Source organism: Rhinatrema bivittatum, chromosome 5, assembly GCF_901001135.1.
Source record: "Rhinatrema bivittatum chromosome 5, aRhiBiv1.1, whole genome shotgun sequence".
Classification (NCBI taxonomy): domain Eukaryota; kingdom Metazoa; phylum Chordata; class Amphibia; order Gymnophiona; family Rhinatrematidae; genus Rhinatrema; species Rhinatrema bivittatum.
The window spans coordinates 271,957,866-271,979,627 of NC_042619.1; the positions used below are offsets into that span (position 1 = coordinate 271,957,866).

The 21,762-nt window shown below is 43.9% G+C and overlaps 1 protein-coding gene across 2 annotated transcripts in view; it reads left to right on the top strand.

Annotated features, from left to right (window-relative positions):
- Nucleotides 1-21,762, top strand: part of RASSF2 (Ras association domain family member 2) — an 89,980-nt gene that overhangs the window by 45,805 nt on the left and 22,413 nt on the right. For both annotated transcript variants that reach the window (XM_029604060.1, XM_029604059.1), the window contains exons 3-5: nt 3,099-3,174; nt 5,262-5,413; nt 18,877-18,965. In XM_029604060.1, the coding sequence (XP_029459920.1) occupies nt 3,099-3,174; nt 5,262-5,413; nt 18,877-18,965 (317 nt within the window). The remainder of the gene's footprint in view (nt 1-3,098; nt 3,175-5,261; nt 5,414-18,876; nt 18,966-21,762) is intronic.

Consider the following 21,762-nt stretch of genomic DNA (forward strand, 5'->3'; position numbering starts at 1 on the left):
GAGGTGATACCAGAATTCAAATTTGTTTTTTCTTTTCCATGTTGGGTTGTAATGTGAACTGTCCTAGTTCTGCTCTGCACTTGTTCTTATGAATATGATTAGTGCTATTTTATTGTAGATATGATGATCTTTGCCTTTCCAGAAAGAGGATTCATGAAAGAAGACATTGATATTTATTTTATTACATGATTGATTGGATTTAATGTGGTGGTCTTTGCTTTTTACATGATAAATCTTGTGTATTTATAAACTACAATAAATATAAAATTAATACAGATTAATAAGGCATTTTTAATGTTAAGTGCTTGAAATAATTAAGTTAAAATATGGTAAAGTTTCACTCATGATACATAATAGCTGTTGCATAAGAACATAAGAAATGCCATACTGGGTCAGTCCAAGGGTCCATCAAGCCCAGCATCCTGTTTCCAACAGTGGCAAATCCAAGTCACAAGTATCTGGCAAGTACCCAACATTAGATAGAACACAAGCTACTATTGCTTATTAATTACCATATTAGCAGTTTATGGATTTATCCTCTAGGAATTTATCCAAACCTTTTTTAAACCCACTTACACTAACTGCTGTAACCACATCCTCGGGCAATGAATTCCAGAGCTTAACTATGCACTGAGTGAAAGAATTTTCTTCAATTTGTTTTAAATGAGCTATTTGCTAACTTTAGGAGTCCCCCTGATCCTTCTATTATCTGAGAGAGTAAATAACCGATTTACATTAACTTGTTCAAGTCCTTTCATGATTTTGTAGACTTCTATCATATCCCCCCTCAGTCGTCTCTTCTCCAAACTGAACAACCCTAACTTCCTTAGCATTTCCTCATAGGGCAGCCGTTTAATGCCCCTTATTTTGATCGCCCTTCTCTCACTTTCTCCATTGGCGCTATATCCGTTTTTGAGATGCGGTGACCAGAACGGCACACAGTATTCAAGGTGCGGTCTCACCATGGAGCGATACAGAGGCATTATGACATCCTCTGTTTTATTTTCCATTTCAGTCTTAATAATTCCTATCATTCTGTTTGCTTTTTTGATCATCACAGCACACTGGGCCAATGATTTCAATGTATTATCCACTATGACGCCTAGATCTCTTTCCTGGGTGGTAATTCCTAAGATAGAACCTAACATTGTGTAACTACAGCAAAGGTAATCTTTCCCTATATGCATCACTTTGCACTTGTCCATGTTAAATTTCATCTGCCATTTGGAAGCCCAATCTTCCAGTCTCACAAGGTCCTCCTGAAGTTTATCACAATCTGCTTGAGATTTAACTACTCTGCACAATTTTATGTCTTTTGCAAATTTGATCACCTCACTCATTGTACCCCTTTCTAGATCATTTATACATATATTAAAAAGCACCGGTCCAAGTACAGATCCCTGTGGTACGCCTCTGTTTTACCTTTTCCACTGTGAAAACTGACCATTTACTCCTACTCTCTGTTTCCTGTCTTTTAACCAGCTTACAATCCACAAAAGGATATCTCCTCCTATCCCATGACTTTTTAGTTTTCTTAGAAGCCTCTCATGTGGGACTCTGTCGAAAGCCTTCTGAAAATCCAAATACACCACATCTATCAGTTCACCTTTGTCCATGTGTTTATTCACTCCTTCAAAAAACTGTAGGAGATTTGTGAGGCAAGACTTCCCTTGGGTAAATCCTTGCTGGCTGTGTCCCATTAAACCATGTCTATCTAAACATTTTGTTATTTTATTCTTTATAACAGTTTCCACGATTTTTCCTGGCACTGAAGTCAGGCTCACCGGTCTATAGTTTTCCTTTTTAAATATCTGGTTACATTGGCCATCTTCCAATCTTCAGGTACATCAGATGATTTTAATGATAGGTTACAAATTTTTACTAATAGATTTGAAATTTCATTGGGGGTGTATACCATCCGGTCCAGGTGGTTTACTACTCTTCAGTTTGTCAATCAGGTCTACCACATCATCCAAGTTAACTGTGATTTGGTTCAGTTGAACTGAATCATCACCCATGAAAACCTTCTCTGGAACGGGTATCTCTCCAATATCCTCTTCAGTAAACACTGAAGCAAAGAAATCGTTTAATCTTTCCATGATGGCCTTATCTTCTCTAAGTGCCCCTTTAATCCCTTGATCATCCAACGGTCCAACTGAATCCCTTGCAGGCTTTCTGCTTTGGACATATTTTTTAAAGTTTTTATTGTGAGTTTTTGCTCAGACTACTTAGAGTGCACCATTTAAGGAAGAAAAGGCCCAATCTGGCTGGCTCTGTGTGTGAGAGGTGGAGACAGCCAGGAGTTGCTGGCTGTCTCCACCTGGAGTCAGTTCCTAACTGACTCCAGATTTTCAGGACAGGTTGATCCAGTCCTGGTTTTACTTCCCTGCATGCAGATACTTAGTCTTGCTTTTCTTAAGGAATGCAATAGGGAAATTAGAATAAGTCCCAGCATGCAATGGAGTAAAAACAGGACTGGATCAACCTGCACTGAAAATCTAGAGCCAGTTAGCAATCTTACTGCAACTCCTGGCCGTCCCCACCAGATTGGGCCTTTTCTTCCTTAAATGGTCTCCCAGCATTCCTTTGGCTTCCTCCTCCGCTGGATATGTAGTGCTGTCCTCTGGGCAGACTAAACAGTACAGCCCTTTTCCCAACTTGTTAACATTGTGAGTGCTGGATGCTGGTTCTTGCAGAACATTTGTCATATACAGGAAAGCACTCAGGGGTTTTGAGGTATTTTTATATTCCCTCACCTTGGCTGTCGTGGTTTGCAGTCTCTGCAGGGTTGAAAAACCCCTTTTTGCCAGGTTAAAACACATCACTCGGATCCACACACAGCTCGGTCCTCATTATATGGCTCCGGCACATAAGCTTGTGGGGGCAGGAACCTGGTTTATAATAGCTTGCTACATTAGAAAAAGGGTTTTGTCATAACAGGGTGGTTACATCCCAGTCAAATAAAGCTCAGGTCTTCACTTCGGAGTGTGTAACCTCAGGTTTGTTACAAAGCTGGAAGTTGGGCAAAGGAGGTGTGGAAGAGTGTATTCACTTTATTTAATAAAAAAAAAAGGTTCCAATTGTTTTATATTTTGTAGGACTGAACTTCTGTGTCACCTGAAGACCTACAACTTGTACTATGAAGGGCAGAATTTGCAGCTCCGGCACAGAGAGGTAAGAATTCTCTCCTCGCATATTGAGCTTCTGTGAAAGGTTTATAGACTCCAGGGACTGGATGAAGAATGAGGTGGCAGCTCAGACGATGCCACCCTTAGAGGTCATAGAGAGCATCCGGAAAGAAGTCAATAGAAGCCAATATATTTTTTGTGACATCCTTCCTTCTCTTTTATTGTGCGTTTTTTTGCTAATATATCCTTTCTTTGGATTGGAAGGGGGGAGCAGTATTTGATGACTACTGTGTGCCCTCCAAGACAGTGATATGCCTTTTTGTCTACTCAAGTTTAATGCTTAGGGACTATATATTTAAAAAATCGTTCCCTTCTGATTTATTATTAAAACGTTTCCATTAAATTGACCAGGGAGCAAATAAATCATCATTGCTGCAGGTTTTGCAGAGTAAGAAGTGACAAAGGCATGTTTGTGGCAAACTGACGCAAAGCTTGGAGTGTGTTATCACCAGATAGGTAAAGAGCAAAACCAGCTGCCACCCCTTCCTTTGAATTCTTTGGCCCAGCGAGTTTCTCCTCCTCTTCCATCTCCATTGGAACTTGCCTCTGTGTGGGCCTATGGTGCCACAAGACTCCATTCAACAACCTGCCAGGGTTTGTTTGTTTTTCATATTATAATGCTCTTCTTCCCCTCCCGGGATAGCACAGTTATTAGGGAACACAATCCTTGGCCGAGACCCACACATGATGACTCTGTCTGAAACCTGGTCCTGCTCCTCCCCAAGTCTGGCCACTAGATGGCACTGTTCAGTGACACCCCCAACTCCAAGGCTGTGAGCGCTGCTGCCTCTCCAGCATCTCTGGCTGGCTTAAAGTTGCTGAGCTCTGCAATTGAACAGAGATCTCCCCCATGGAAGCATGCAGCACAGATACTGAGCCACTGGCTGTCTCAAATCATTTGTTGTTTTTATGGAATTCTAGAATAAAACAACTTCTAGCATGCCAGAGTGATGATGTGTTTTAAAGAAACCCTTCTGGCACTAGGTAACATATTAATCTATCAAATAACAGCAATATGATAAAGTATTCAGCATAAAAAGTTTATGATATGACAGTATCCTTAAATAATTTACCATATTGCTGTTACCTTTGGAAGGGGTTATCAGTCAACTGAACACCTACTGGCCAGAGTCAAGAAGCAGGAGCACCAGGTTCCAGAGGGACTCGCAGTCTGAGGGCCCTGGCCAAGGAATAAAAATAGGGGGAGAGGTGAAGGAGTAGCCAACCACAGCGATGTCAAGAGATTGCAAAGCAAGGGCAGGAAATTGCCCGTTTCTGTACACGCGGTTTGTAGTTTCTGCATTGTTGGAACCAGAAATGTTTTAGCATGCATTTGCACCCTAAAAAGCAGTTGTTTTTTATAGATTTTGGACCATGCAGAGTTCCACTAGCCTTGTTAGTCCTGAAGAAGAATTCATTGCAGTCTCCTGTTTCTTTTTATTGAACCAAATGCAAGAATTATCCGGAGATAGTGGTTATATATGACCTTTAAAGATGATATGAAGCTGCTTCAGATTTGTGGTAGCATCTGAAGAAGAGATCCATGTGGTCCCTAAAACTCCCTGTGCGGTATCAAGAACATGAGATCATTCTTATTCTGAGCCAATTAAAACAGACGGCACCGCCTGCAAGGAATTCAGGATTAGGACATAAAGGAATTATATAACTTTAAAATACTTAGAAATGAGTGCTGTGTGCCGGAGTACATTCCATTGTCCTACTTTTTTCAGTTATTTGTTTGCCTACCCCTCTCTGCTTGCCTGTGAAATCAATCTCAAAAGTATTAACTGTGCCAGCTCACCCCGTTGGTTGATCAGACTCGTGAATGACCATTGACCTCCTTGTTAAGTTTTTCTTCATTGATTTGCATACTTTTCTAAGCAAGCTACAATGTTATCATAGGGGCACACATCAATCATTATTTTTAAGACTACCATGTCATTTTTGCCTTTATAGAGAGGCCTGGGGATTCATTTGTTAAAAGTATAATTAATGGGAGGTGGGGAGATGTGCTGGTCCTCCTTCCATAATGTCCTCTAAGAATGGATGGGCTGTGTTTTGGTTTCCCCGCAGGAAGAAGGAGAGTTTATTGTCGAGGGATTATTGAACGTCTCCTGGGGTCTTCGGAGGCCAATTCGCCTACAAATGCAGGATAATAATGAACGCATCCGTCCTCCCCCTTCCTCCTCTTCCTGGCACTCTGGATGCAACCTTGATACACAGGGGTGAGTCCAGCAACCTTCGGAGTATGTGGGTATCAAGCCAAAGTGACCTGACTACCAGAGATTTTAATTTGTCATCTTTTTCGGTAAAGCGCAGTGATACGTCTCTTTGTATAGATTGACACTTCCCCCTTTCCCCCTACACCTTTGGGCTGGAAAATACGTAAATATGTTTTATCCTTAGCGTCAGAGAGTGAGTGAGCAGCAGGAGATGCCTGGTGATAGCATGAGGTCACAGAGCCTGTGAGCAGCAGGGATGTGTCGTGTGGGTTTGGCACCAGCTGGACCTACTAAACTTCTTGTGGTTTATAAACAGATCATAACAAAATGATCTCGAGGCACAGCTTCTGAATGTGCAAAAACCAAAACTCTTAAAAGACTGAGTTTGCCTTGAAGATCCAGTTTTGTATGTGGTGCACAGAGCTCCAGGGAGGAGCTTGGCAGATTCTAGGCTTTCTGACTTGGTTACAGCTTTCTTTCATGTCCCACTTCCCTGCCCTGAAGCTCTTTCAGTTTATTTTGGAGACACTACTTGGGCAGTTCCTTGTTGTTTCACCTAAAATATTTATGGGTTGCATAACTCGGTCATTGAATTTTTAATATCTGCTTGTGATGACATCGCTCATGTCTAGAAGAAAAGAGAGAAACTTGATAACCTGAAAAGCAATGTCCAGTTCATGTGCAGTCCTATTACATTTTGGCCTGGTCCAGACCTTTTTTGTTTGGCAGTTTTTTCCCCTTCCTTGTGCAATACTGATGATTTGGCTTGATCTCTGGTTTTATCCTCGTTTCCCTACCACTAAGGAGCCTCTGTGCTTATCCCCAGACTTTCTTGAATTCAGTTACTGTTTTTGCTTCCACCATCTGAACTGGAAGGCTGCCCCGGGAATTCACCGTCCTTAAGTTACTGTTCAATCTACACCCTCAAGCCTCACGCCATGACCCCTTTCTTCTAGAACTTCCTTTCCTTGTTCATTATGCATACCTTTTGAGGTATTTGACTGTCTCTATCCTACCTCCTCTCTCCCGAGGGTATACATATTTAGATTCTAATGTCTCACTTTATTGGGTTTATGTGTACACTAGGGTTCCCAGCCCAGTCATGGAAGTAAATCTGGTTTTCAGGAGAGTCACAATAAAAATGCATGAAATGGATTTGCATACATTGGAGATACAGAGGTCAATATTCACAAGTTATCAGGGTGAATCTGACTTTTGAATGTTTTGGGGCACTTATCTTGCTAAATTATAGACGGATTACTGACTATCTGTCTGAAATGTAGGCAGATAACTCCACCCCAGAATGCCCCCACTTTAAGTTATCTGGAATGGTTATCCAGCTAACTCTGGTCATACCAAAGAGTCCTCAAGTTAACCAGATAGTTATGTCTATCTCTCTTTTTTTTAACTGGCCTCAAAGGGTATCTGGCTATCTTTAAGATAGCCAGCTATATTCAGTAGTGTGACTGCACCACTAAATATCCCTCCACGGTTAGCTGGATACGTTTATCTGGCTAACTTTGCAATCTGGCCAGTGACTGAATATTATCCCCCCAGTATTTGCATATTCATTAGATATCCTGAAAACCAGACTGGCTACGTGTGCTCCCAGGACAGGGCTGGGAAACCTCGATGTGGACCCTCTTGCCTGCTTCTATTCTTTATCCTTTTAGAGATGTAATTTCCAGGAATTATGCACAATACTCCAGATGCGGTCCCATTAATGATTTGTACAGGAGTGTCATCTCCTCTTTTCAATATCTGGCTCTATCTCTCCCTCTGCACCCAATCGTTGGTTTTAAAATTACAATTTAAAGACTGATTAACTGATTGCCTTCATAAACCTCATCTCTATATCAGAAATTTATTGCTTGGACTTGGCATTGCGGGAGTATTTCTATTATTGTGATTGTGATCCACTAAACCCTGCCCCAGGATGATGAGAGGCGGGGTTTCGGACATATCGGCTCATAGGGTTTATTTTGTTTATCTCAAATTGCTTATTTTTGTAACAGAGCCATCTGTATGCATCTAAGAGGCTTTTTTTTTTTTTAAAGCAGTAAATAATTTGTGTCTAGCATTTAGTGCATCTGTGCTGGATTGGAATCCGATCCTCGCCAGGTGTTTTTCATTATATAACATCAGGATGATCTGTTGCATTATTCTGCTGTCCTTCCCAGGGTTAGAACTGCCAATGCTGCTGCTTTGTTCACTGTAGAAATAAGAGTCAACAAACCAGTTGAGTAAGACTTTTTTTTTTTGTACCAACTCATTGCATCTGTGACTGACTTCACTGACATGATATGGGGAACCTATTTTAGAACAGGATAGCCACAGGAAAAAATCACTGCAGGCCCTGCCTCCCAAAGGGGGTGGTCATACCGAAAAGCTATTTTAAAATTAACTGTCGGGTGAAAACACACCTGAGAGACAAAACAAAATCCTGGTGTTTGGATGGCTTTTCACCCAACGCAAAAGATACCCCATAGGGCTTGAATGCCCCTCAACCAAAAGCACAATGAAACAGAAAAAAAAGGGACAAAAGTAAATTAACTCCACTCCCTCACTCCTCCTGCCAGAAGCTGAGGAGAGCACAGCAGACACGAAGCCATGTCTGAAGAAAAAAAAACCAACTTCAAAATGGGGACGCTTATCAAGGAGAGGAGGTGGTGGTGGCTAAGAGAGCGGTGAGCAGCGCCGGTGTGCCTGCCCTCCCCCCCCCCTCCCTGCGGAGAGCCTGTGACATCATCCCAAGGGGCCACTAGTCTCATCAAAAGTGGCAGGCCTGTGGCACAGCCAAAGCCACTTGCCCCTTAGAACATGATTTTTGTTACGATCTTTATTTTAATATCTATGGGGAAGAAGAGGGAGGGGGGAAAACGGCTGTTCTCACGTTGCCATCAAGTGGTCCCATGGTTTCCCATGCGGTCTGACCCCAAGGGCATGATAGGCTCTGTGTCATCTGGAAGCTCTCTAAGCCCCAGGGTCATATCTCCTATGCAACCTCAAGCCTACAGGGACGACTGATATCCCCCAGTGCGGAGGGAGGAGCGTGTCTCCTTTTCGACACCCAATCTCGATTCTTCCCCCTGAATTTTTGAATTTTCACCAGCTCAGGAGAACTGATGTCAAGTCTCTCCATCACCTTCACATAATTCTCCTCAGAGCTGTCTTTGGGTGTCGAAAAGGAGACAAACTCCTCCCTCCGCACTGGGGATATCAAACTCTGGAACATTTGCTTAGAGTCTTCTGACAATTTATCCATTCGTAATGACAACTGCATTAATGTATTTTTTGTTCTTGATACGACCTTCCAGATAGCCAATAAGGATATATTAATAGGCTCCAAAGAACCTGCTCTTACTCCAGTTAACAATGGAAGGGTAGACGGAATATGCCCAGGAACAGGTGGTATAATATTAACAAAACCTGGTTCACGTGATGAACTGATATTGAGATCTTTACTCACACCAAAGTCATTTCCTGAAGGGGCATCTGAAGACAGCTCTGAGGAGAACTATGTGAAGGTGATAGAGAGACTTGACATCAGTTCTCCTGAGCTGGTGAAAATTCAAAAATGCAGGGGGAAGAATAGAGATCAGATGCCCCTTCAGGAAATGACGTGGTTGTGAGTAAAGATCTCAATATCAGTTCATCACGTGAACCAGGTTTTGTTAATATTATACCACCTGTTCCTGGGCATATTCAGTCTACCCTTCCATTGTTAACTGGAATAAGAGCAGGTTCTTTGGAGCCTATTAATATATCCTTATTGGCTATCTGGAAGGTCGTATCAAGAACAAAAAATACATTAATGCAGTTGTCATTACGAATGGATAAATTGTCAGAAGACTCTAAGCAAATGTTCCAGAGTTATGAATCCTGCTTAGGGTTAATTGAAAACGGATTTACTTGATTGAAGAGACTGATGACTGACCAGGCTGTAAGATCCGCCTATATTAAAGTTAATTTAGTAATTCACAATCTATTAGAGAACATTGAAAATGTCCAGAGGGGGAAAATCTTCAGTTCCTAATTTCTCTATGACTTGCCTGTTGTCCTTGTTTGAAATGTTTTAAGAAATATTTGATTGAGGTATTTAAGTGATAGGATACCTGCAATCTCTAATATATATTATCTTCCTAGAAAGAGAAGGAATATTACTGTAGATAGAAGAAGGAGCTGCAGATCATTTTCATCCAATGAGGCCGGGTCTCTCCACTTAGTCATCGATAGATGTTTATTTCCTTAAGAGCCACTCTTGATTTGTTTTAGTCTGGAGAGGGATAAGGAGCTGGCTTTCCATAAATATTTTTCCTGCAAGGATTTTCAATTCTGTGGTCAGAAAATCCAGTTGTTTCCGAATGTCTCAGCTAGTACTCGGACACAGAGGAAACAATTTTTGATGTTGAAACAGAGTATTATCTCTGGGTGGAACGTTTTTTCTTAAATTTACTTGTAAACATTTTGATTTCTTATCAAAATCATAGTGTTGTTTTTTTTCTGACCCTGGACACCTTGAAACCTTTTTGAGAAATAAGGCAAGAGAGTAGGGAAGGTCATCTAGCATGAGAGTATTGATTGTATAGAGGAGTAATTAACCTTCCGCCTCTCCTTTTATTAGTATGAGTAATCTATATATTTTTATTTTTCTGCAGTGTCCCATAGATGTGGCTAGAAAACCATAATATTTTGGGGCAGATGTAATAAGGTGCGCTGAAGCTGCCGTGGGTTTGCGTGCGCCTGGACATGCGTTTGTATGCGCGTTTTCCCATGCAAAGCCCTATATGGGGATGTAATAAGGGTTTTGAACACGGGGGGGGAAAAAGCGCGTACAAACACGCTTACAGACCCGCGGTTTTTCCTGCACAAATGCATGCTAATGGCATGCAAAGGAGGTTATTAGCTAATCACAAGCAATGCAGGGAGCCACGCTAATGCAGATTTTTTTAATGCAGGGTTTTTTACCGCCATGGTCAGGGGACGAGTTAAGTGTCAGTGGTGACTCAGGGGGCCTATGTTGGCATCCGAGCGGCCAGCATCGCTAGGTGCTTTTCTGGGCGACCGAGTGGCCAGCATCAGAGCGGCCAGCTTAGGTAGTTGCTTCCCTGGGCGCCTAATCGTATAGATTCACAACCAAGTAAGTGCTGAGCTCAATGCCTGAGCAGCAAGATTAGCTAGGCACCTTTCTGGGCACCAGATCGTCCATATTCACTCCCGGCTGAGTGCCTATGTCGGCACCCAAGCTTCCAGATGGGTGCTCAACAGGGCACCAGTCTCGCTGCTATGCCAGTGTGAATTAGCATCCATGAAAATATTTGCCATGTTTTCTGCAGCACAGTTATTTGAAATATTTAAAAATACTTTCCAGGATCATATTTTCACTTAATAAGGAGACCTGTTCGCTTTTATAAAGCATGGATTATCGGTGCGGGTTTTGAGCGTGGTTGCGGCCACTTATTACATAGGCCCTTACTGCGCTTAAGTAAGCGCATTTCTCCCTATGTGAGCAGATTTCTGCGCACAAATCATTTGCATAATTTTTTTTTTATATCCCTTGGAAGCAGCATCTTCAGCTCATAACTAGCATCTTATTACATCTGTCCCTTTATTTGATTGTGTATTTACTATTTGGCTGGTATTAATTGCTAGTATATTTGTTTTTCTTATGCTTTTTATTTTCTGTTAATAAGATTTAAAATTGAATAAATTACAAAAAAACTTCTTCAAAAGCCAATGAAATAGACACAAGCCAACTCATCTGCCTCCCCTCCATACTCGTAGTGGGTGGGGTCACAGTGTAACTAGCAAAAAGGGCAAGGGCTGAAGGTTAGGCTATTGAGTAATTGCTCACCCAATGGCCGAAAATCTCTTACCCCTCTCATCCCAGAATCAAATCTTTTGTATAAGACCAAACAAGACCAAACAAAACGCACAACACCTTGCCTTCATGCAGTGCAGGAAGATGACCCATTATTCACTTATAGTCCAACTCGTCACCAACATAGCCATTGACTACCTCTACCAGATTTTAAAGCATTCTGACAATAAAAGGTGATAAGATGAGCGGGGAAGGCTGTTAAATGTTGCGTGTGCCGGCTGCGGCAGGCCTGTGGCTAGGCCCTCTTACTCTCTTCTGCCTGTTCCAGCGTCTAGCTCCACTTCCCTTGCGGCTGTGGGCTGCCGCCTTCGATCTTGGGCCGTCCCCAGTGCTGCTGTCTCCGCGGTGGGCCGCCTCACATGGTCTGTGAAGAGACGTCCCGCGCCATGCATCTCCTTTCCTTTTAAAGGGGCCGTGGCGGGAAACCTACCCACGGCCCCAAATGATGACATCACTGGGCTCCAGTATATAAGGGCCGGGCCCAGCCTCAGTTAGTTGCCTTTGTAACAGGTCTCTACGCTGGACGTGTACTTCGTTGCTTCCTCCGGTGACTTCCTTCGTGTTCCTCTTCCAGGCTTAAACCCAACTCTCCCTTCCTAAAGCCCATTGGTTGGAATCAGGCTGTCTCCCTATCTTAACTGAAACCCATTTTTATTTTGGTGCCCGTTGGCACCCGGTTCGGTGCTGGTTGGTAATACTCGTTGTCGGGAGCAGCCTGTATCTTGGTATTTATTCACCCATCTGTGAGGACTACCATCCTGCTTGTCCTAGGAGAAAGCAGAGTTGCTTACCTGTAACAGGTGTCCTCCTATTATAGCAGGATGTTAGTCCTCACGAAACCCGCCCGCCACCCCGCAGAGTTGGGTTCTCCTGCATTTTGTTTTATTTTTTCGCTCATGAATTCTATGTTATGAGACTGAAGGGGGACCCCATGTAGATGCGCGGATAGTGGCATGCTGGGCATGACAAACGTTTTCTGTGTCGGGCTCCATTTGATGTCACCCATCTGTGAGGATTAAAATCCTGCTGTCCTAGGAGAACACTTGTTACAGGTAAGCAACTCTGTTTTCTCCTAACCTAATAAAAAACAAAAAAAGCCACAGAACCCCCAAATGGCTGGGGAGAAAAACGTAACTGTAAAAGTTAAGGGAGAAAAAATAAAAACAGACTGGCAGGAGCTCTGCCGGTGAGCTCCTGCCAGTCTGAGGAAAGGGGCAAGCTATTCACAGATCAGTTTGCTGAGTGAGTCCGATTAAAAAGGTCTCACCTATCACTTATTTTTTTTACCTTTATTTCCTAGTATTCAAGTGGGGCTAACGTGGCAAACACAAGACCTTTTGCTCCCTATTCATTGTTACCATGTTTTTTCCTGGCCCTCTTTCTCCAGATCATTTCAGGCAGAGAATAAAATGTCTCCCTCCTCCCTCTTTCAGTGCCTGGAAAACTCTGGCATGTGTGCATAAGACAGCAGCTGAAAACATCACAAGGGCATTTCTCTAAATAACACCATTCCCCCTGGAAAACAATTCCAAAGGAGCATCAGTGAGTCTGTAAGGGAGGGCCCAGGAACTCACTCTTTTATCTCTAGTAAGGCAGGAAGAGTGCGGTAGTTTAACTCGCGTTTGCTGTTCCGTGCAGCGCTGCGTCTGCAAAGAATTTGGGTTGCAGGCTCCTGTTCTGCCCAGGTCTCAGGCTGCGTGTAACGTGTTTCAGGGGGGCGGCCATTCCAGTCACACTAAGGTGAATTTCAGGGCTGCCCAACTCTCTTCCCGACTCCCTTGGGAATATTCTGAGTTCAGAAGAGAGGAATAAGTGGTACCAAAAGAAAAGGAGTGGTCTGTGGTAGTGAGAGCCGCTCTAGTTCAGGCCTGCCAGCGCCTGTCAACCGTCAGAACCTGGTCCTTTATGACATTCCAGTAACCTTTTACTTTGTTCTGTCCATTACAAGATGAAAAGCATCCCATAACAGCACACAGCTTACAAAGTGGAAGTTTTACCAGAACATCTGGTCAGACTTCCTGACAAAGTCTTAAACCTAAAGGAAGTATCTGTTCGCTGTAGTTGTCTTATTAATTCTTTCTTTCTTTTCTCTGTTCCTTTGTCATTCCCGATCCCGTTGGGGTAAGGGGAAGTGGGCTTCCAAGCAGGTTGAGCAGCTTCCCAGTGGGCTAGGCCCCGCTTTAGGTTTGGTTGGCACACCGCGTGGTAGGCCGCGACAGCGCCATCTTGTGCACTTCTTTGTGCGTGCCATATTACCCTCCATAGAACATCTGTACACACAGCGCGTCTGCTCTGCACATGTGCAGTGTGCATAACGTCGTGTGTGTACCGTACATACACACATAACCTACTAAGCGCAGAATACAGGTAAAGCCGGGCGCATGGGCTGAGTGTATGCCTCGCCGCTCAGCCCACGGTACCCGAAATCTGTGCGCATAAAAAATTTTAAGCGCGAGCTGACAGAACACACAGTTACCTCTGCCAATGGCTCCGGCAGCCAAGAAACATAAGCACCTTTCTCTCTGCACTGCTTGTCATGTAGGGGCTTCACAGTCTGACCTGGATTCCAACTTATGTAAACATTGTGAGAGAGCCCATGGAGAGTTGGCCTCCCTGGACTTTGCTAAGCCCGCTCCTTCCATTCAGATGATGGGTTAGCCACAGCCTTAACTGGAACTATCCCAGATTGGAGTACCCATGGGACTGTGTCATCCGTGGGAGAGGGAAATTTAGCGGCATCTACCCCAGTACCTCCTTGGCTAGGCATAGACCCAGCTGCTTTCTCTTAGGTGGAAATTTTCCAGGGCCTTCAAGCCTTCGTATAGGCACAGTCTGCTACCTCACTTGCCCCTGTCCGGACAAAACCTCAGCTGGTAAGCCCTCCCTCTCCCAGTCCTTTCGGCAGACTTCAAAGCATGCCTCGCTTCACCAGGGATATCTCTGGCACGGACCTGGATGGCATGGACGAAGAGGAGGATACAGATTCCTTGGAAGATGGGAAAATTTCCCCTGGTTTAGAACCGTATCGGACCATGTTGATTTTTCCATAGAGATGAATTGCTGGCCCTGGTTTCACAGACCTTGAAGATGCTGGGAGTTCTTAGGGTGGACTCTGACAGAATCAAAGAAGAATCCCATTCTGATTTCCCTATAGAAAAGCCTCTTACTACTTTCCAGTACTGGAAGCCATCCAGGAGTTGATTGACCTGGAATGGGATGCCCCAGAAGCAAGTTTTAAAGGAGGTCGAGTGTCAGAAGCTCTATACTCACTGGATCCAGCAGTTAGAGAGCATTTGCGTTTCCCTAAAGTGGATGCGCTGGTCTGTGCCGTCTCTAAGCGAACAACTATCCCAGTGCAGGGAGGAGCAGCCTTGGAATATCTGGGAATATCCAGTTTGACACCAAGGAGGGCAAGGTCTTCCTTACATTCACGCAGATAAGAAAGTTTATGTCCCAAGTGTGTCAATTGAGCATGATACGCCCAATGGTATGGAGGTATTTCCAAGTTATCAGTTTGATGGCGGCAACCCTGGAGTTAGTGCCATGGGTGAGGGTACACATGCGATCACTTCAATGCTCACTACTGTCACGTTGGAACCTGCAGTCTCGATACCATTTGATTCACCTCCACTTACCGATGGGAGTATGCTCTCTGCTCCAGTGGTGGCTACAGGAAGCTCAACTGAGCTTGTCCTCTCCAAACTGATTGGTCCTCACAAAAGACGCAAGCCTCTGGGGCTGGAGAGCTCACTGTCAGGAACTGAAGGCCCAGGGACACTGGACCGAGGGAAGAGGCCCTCTGGAACATCAACTGCCTGGAAGCCTGGGCAGTCAGATTGGCGTGTCTACAATTCAGCTACAGACTCCAGGGTCAAGTAGTCCATGTAATGTCGGACAACGCAACAATGGTAGCCTACATCAACCGCCAAGGTGGAACCAAGAGCCAGCAAGTGTCACAGGAGGTTGATCACCTTATGGATGATCTCAGCCTTCCACATCACAGGAAAAGACAATGTCAGAGCAGACTTTCTAAGCAGGGAGAGTTTGGATCCAGGAGAGTGGATGTTGTCGTCCAAATCCTTTCAGCTGATAGCAGATTGCTGGGGTCTCCTGTCCATCGACCTGCTGGCCACATCTCACAATACGAAGGTTCCCCGATTCTTCAGTTGCAGAAGATATCCGTGGTCTCTGGGTATCGATGCTCTCGTTCAGACCTGGCCAGAAGAAGAGTTGCTATATGCCTTCCCTCCGTGGCCCCTGCTGGGCAGGGTCATTCACAGAATCGAGCACCACAGGGGATTCATCCTACTAGTAGCTCCACATTGGCCCAGGCATCCATGGTATGCGGACAAATGGACACTCCTGGTGGAGACCTCCCCTATGCCTTCCACCGCATAGGGGAGGTATTGTTATTAGTATTTATTCAATTGTCTCCAAGTTCATTTTCCTGTTCCATGTAAGACTCGCATTTTAAGTCACTCCAATGTTATATGTAAACCGAAATGATTAGCAACATTGTTGCTAGAATTTCGGTATATAAAAAATGTTAAATAATAAATAATAATAGGGACCTGCTGCAGCAGGGACCAGTCCTTCACAAGGGTCTGACTCTATTCTATCTTACAGTCTGGCCTTGAGAGGGCTCGCCTGATAAGGCGAGGATATTCAAGATGGCCGGCCGGCGCCGTCTTGAATATCCGAATATTCAAGATGGCCGGCTGGCGCCAAGATGGCCAGCCGGCGCCATTTTTAAAGATGGCGCCGGCCATCCAGTGCTCCCTCCATGTGACAGGGGCTGGCCAATGGCACGGATACCCTGTCACATGGTAAGGGCAAAGGCCATCGGCGCCATTTTTATTAGTGGCAGCCGACGGCCCGAGAGCAGGAGATCGCTCCCGGGACCCCTACTGGACCACCAGGTACCTGTAAAAAGTTTTTGGGGGGGTCGGGAGGGTGGGGGAAGCTAAGGGATTAGTTTTAAAGGGTCAGGGTGGGTTTAGGGGTTATTTTTGTGTGCCGTTTTTCCCGCCCTCCCCCAAAATGATAAGAGAACCCCCACGAACAATTTTGCGGGGTTTTCCTATCATTTTGGGGGAGCCCCCGATTTCTGACTATTTTGAAAATATCGTACGATATTTTCAATGGTCCGAAGCCCGATTCACATCCCTAATGTCAGGAACCGTTCCTCCGAATGACTCTAGGAGCATTACAGCGCATTACAGCTTTGTACCGTTCCATCTTTCTTGCCAAAGGTAGTCTCGGAGTTTCATCTGAATTAGTTCATTTCGTTGCCATCTCTAGATTAGCACAAGGACACAGAAGAATACCGCCTCCTCTGTCATTTGAATGTCAGTAGACTTTTGGGGCGGTATCTGGAAGTTTCAGAACCGGTCCGGAAGACGGACTGCCTGTTTGTCCTTCACGGTGGAAGGAAGTGGGGTGAACCAGCTTCGTGGGCTACCATAGTTCACTGGATTAAGGAGGTGGTTGTTAGGAATCTCCATGAGGAGTTAGCAATCTGTTATTGATGGCTCCTAAAGGAGGAGTCAACAATCTTGTAGTGTCTCAGATATCGTCTTGCCAAGGAGTTAGCAATCTGTTAGGAATCTGCTATCTGACTGGAGGAGCTATCAGATAGGAGTTATCAATCTATTAGGAAAGCTCTGTTAGAGCTGGGAGTAGCAATCTATAATGAATCTCTGTGAGGAGTAGCAATCTGATCTAGTTGTGGGTGGATCCCTGGGCCGGTGGCAGATGACCACGCCCCCGGGAGTATATCCCGACAGGGACCACCAGCTAGGCTTGAGTATGGAGACACACACATTAGTTCTTTTATTAAACAGGTTTTGAAACCACCAGAGGTGGCAGTAGTGAGCTGATATGCCCGGCAGGGCTGTAGTCCCTCAGGTACTGGAACAGTGATCCAGGATGGCTGAGCTGTTGAGAAATTGTAGAAAAGTGAATAGGCAGAGTTCATGAACAGAACTAGATGACAAAACTCACATAAGGTCTCAATGAAGCTCAGGTGCTGGAAAGGTTTAGGCCCTCGAGGAGTGAGTACCTGGTTCCAGGGAAAGCTCTGAGAGAGCGATGGTAACTCACAATTGTTTGTAGCAGCGATAGCTTCCAAGCAGTAGAGAATCTTCAGAATGTCCAGGAATATGGGCCCTCGAGGAGCGAGTACCGGTTCCTATCTGTAATCTAAATGTAAAGAAAAAGAGCGAGGCCCCCGAGGAGCGGGTACCTCTGGTAAGTCCGAGGAGGCAGAGTAGCTTGGGGGGTGTAGCCGAAGCAAACCCTTTCCCCTTGCTAACTCAGTTAGATAGCGAAATAGAGACCTTTAAATATTGGAAGCCGATAACATCATCTCAGGGGGACGCCCCTGAGGTTCGCACCCTTGCTGGTACTTCAATTAGAGCACGCGCGCCCTAGGTCTTCAGGCAACATGGCGGATCTGTAACGTCGAGCCGGTCCGGGGACGCCGGAGAGAGACGGCATGGAGACGCCGAGGTAGCCAGCCGTCCATCAGACCCGGAGGGAGTCGCCACAGAGGTAGAGAGGGCGGAGTGAGGATGTCAAGCAGCGACGGTTGCAACAGTGGTCATGGGAGCCTGTGAGAAAGCAGGAAAGCCATTATCTTCTCAAGTTAAAGCTCATTCCACTATGACTCAGGCAGTCTCATGGCTGGAAGCTGGACTGCTGTCTCCTGTTGATATCTGCCGAACGGTGACGTGGTCCTCCCAACACACCTTCTCCAGGTTCTGTCACCTGGATGTACAGGCCCGAGAGGATTCCGCCTTTGCTAGGGTGGTGTTAACCGGACTGCGGGCAGCCTCTTGCCCCAATCGGGAGTAGCTTTTGTACATCCCATTCGTCCATCTGGCTACACACTAGGAGATGGAGAAATTAATTTGCTGATAATTTTGTTTTCATTAGTGTAGACAGATGGACTCAGCATCCTGCCCACGGCTGCCCAAGGACGGTGCCATGGATTCCCTAGATCAGGGTATCTATAATCTTACTGGGGTTCATGTTTGATTAGTTGAGTACAGTTACGGTTATCCATCTTTAATCATATTTTAATCATTTTAAATCAAGTTTTTTCTATAGTATGTCCACAATGGCTTTTGAAGAAAATACTGAAGGGCTGAGGTCCCTGCAGGGTGTATCTAGGGTGAAATCAGCTTTGAAACCTGACTCCGCCTCCATCTGCTGGCAGAGAAGCTCATAACCCACTGGTCCTGAGTCCCTCTGTCTACACTAAGGAAAACAAAATTATCAGGTAAGTAATTTCTCCATTCCAGTTCCTGGAGGCCCTACCGAAGTGAGGGAGACCTGGACATTAACATTGATTCTACAAAACTGAAAGCACAGGAGATTTTGATAAATGCAGAAAACCTGGAACAAGAGTGCTGGAGACTCCCATATATCTTGTGCTAACTTGGAAGTTATAGCTGTAAAAGAATGTTGACATTTAATGCTTAATCTCCTTTAACCTGTATATAATATATATAGTGCAGTCCTACAAAGGACCTGTGAGGACTGCCTTGCAATTGTTTTGTACAGTGTGTTTTTCTTTCCTTAGGTCTGTATCTAGTGCAAATACCATACCAGATATTCAAATTACAGATACAGATGCTTTGTCTGGCACCGATGGAGGATCCAACAAAACAGGTCAGGAAAGAGCCGTGCTTTGCATTAAAATCAGAGGGCTGTTTCCACCCCGCTTACCCCCATCCTGACATTTCCCTCCATTTCTGTTTATTTCCCTCCTTTCTTCTTTCTTGCCTAGATGTGTCTGTATTTCAAACCACTTTTCTCCTCCTAAAACTCCGATGTATAGATATGAACGATAGGGGCTGGTAATGCCAAGCTCCAGTTTGATGTTATATGATCCCGTTTCTTCCTTAAAGGTAAAATACAACTGAAGGTAGACAAATATGAGTACACTATAAGTAAGCTATATACAGTATCAAATGCAAAGGAATCCCAACAATTTTCATATAACCCTCTTAATACTGCCAAATGCCTTATAAAGAAAGTTCACATTCTTTATCAACTATGCCAACATAACACATGTTTATTTTAACAATGCATTGCAAACAGCCATGAACATGTATTTTTTACAAATTTCTCTTCTTAAACAATGTTTATTTCAGTACATAATATAGCTACTGTAATTCCCCTAAGTTGCAAGGAATGTTATCTATAGACTAGTACACAAAAAATATTCACACACAAACTTCCCTTTCATTAAAACTATAAATCATCACACATGCATTACCCTATTCAAACCTTACGTAGATACATCCTATCATAGAACAGCTCACTAAAAATTATCTTAAAATGTCCCCATGTTTCCTTATACATTTTATCTCCCCCAAATGTTGACGACCTATCCTTTTATGAACCCCTTCTTATAACTCCCAACAAGAGCCCCTTGTTTCTCACACCGAGCTTCTTCAGGGGACAGCAATCTCTCCAGACTGCCTCACCAATGTCCTAAAAACACATAAAGCCATGAATACTAACACCTCATCAAATTCATATTTTCATCATTCCTTACTTACTCGCATTTTGACACTGGCATATTCTCCCGCATATTCTTCCCAGCGTGCAGACTCTATCGGCAACTTATCTCCACTTCTTGATGTCCTTGTTTCACATCTTTTATCTCCCTCATAATCCCTAAACAGAAAACTTAGCCACATGTTAATATTATTTTATTTATTTATTTATTTATTTATTTATTTATTTAGGGTTGTTATATACAGACAACCGTTTGCACATCTTATCGGTTTACATGTAACTTGGAACTATGACAGCGTGGCTATCATTTAGGCATGGCCTTTACAGGGAACGAAAAATTACATAAGAACGTTTAAGAAATTAACAAGGAGCAGGTTAACTGGGTACAGGGTTATTAGATAACATTCCTTACATTATAGGGGGATTATAGTGGCTATATTATTATGTAGTGAAACATGAAACATTTTTAAGAGACATTAGTAAAAATACATGTGCTCTATTGCTGCTGGTTTGCAAGTCATTGTTAAAATAACATATATTATGTTGGCAGTACTTGATGTTTGTTAAAGAAATGTGAACTTTCTTGAAAAGGCAGTGCCAGTATCTTGCTTGCCATTGTGAACCTGCCCTTGCATCCAATAGCCATTGTAGTCTTCTGCAGCTGAGCCCAAGGTTGACATCTTTTCTATTTACTCACTGAGGGGGTAGGTGGGGAGATGGACACTGGGGTCATGGCAGTAATACTTCCTGGTCCCCCACCGTTTTCCTGATAGAGCTGGAGTCACCTTGAACACTGACCTATCCAAGGCACAAGCGGCACACTGCATTTGTAGTCATCTGTTACAGTATAGAGCATCCCCCTCACAATCTCAAGGGTACTGCCTAGCATTTCATGAGCTGGTTTACAACCCTCTGTGCTCACTGGGGATTGTAATGCTGAATTTAAGTAATGACAACAATTCATTACAGTAAATCAAGCCCTTGTGACAGCAGAAACCATGCGATTAAAATCAGGCCCCCGGCAACGCTAGATCATCATCAATGATTTAATAGAGATTTCGTACTTCCTGGGATGGAAGCCAGCGGTATTCAGATATTTCCAGTGTAGTCGTTGTCCTCCTTCTGATCCTTTTTGCTCTAAATGTTTAAAGCATAAGCTCTTGTTACCTGCTTGCTAGGCCTCAGCTATTTGTTTACACCTTGCCTGGGGTGGTGGTTTAACCCTCTCACTGCAGCTGGCTGAGCCATATATGCTGAAAAGAATTCCAACTATGGGGAGAGAAGGGCCTGTAGGCTTATCTTGAGCGTATTTATTTGGGGCATTTTGAAAACGTGTCCCATTCTCAGTCAGTGAAGTAATACAAAGCGATAGCTCTGTTATAGATGAGGTGTTCTGTGTGTTGAGCAACATGGAGGTTAGTTTATATAAGGAGGCCAAGACAGCTCCATGTCATAAAGCTTGAACTGGTCCTGATTTTATCTCTGCTGTTCTTAGAGATGCTGGATGTACAAATCTGTAAATGCAGTGGGCTGAACCTAGGACTGGGTCTGTTTCTAATGACATAGGGTTAACTGGTCATCCTAAGTTAACACAGCTCCATATAATTGAATGGAGATGAAGGGAACAGGAATGCATGTTGTATTCAGATTGTGATTTATCTCAGCATGTGATTGGGAGCATTTTATAATCCTTCTGAACGTCCTGAATCATTGTTTCATCACTTTCTGTCTGCTTGACTCTGTCAAATCTATGGGTCTCGTGGAGGAGAAGTGGCAGACAAGAAAGTGAACAAGTCATTAAGAAACAAAAGTGGAAAGAACCATGAACTTTTTTTTTTTTTAATTTGAACTTTATTGCTTTTTCTTGCATAATTACAAAGACATACTTTGCTCATAAATACAGAAACGAATCATTTAAACTTCTCAAATAAAAAGAAGAAAA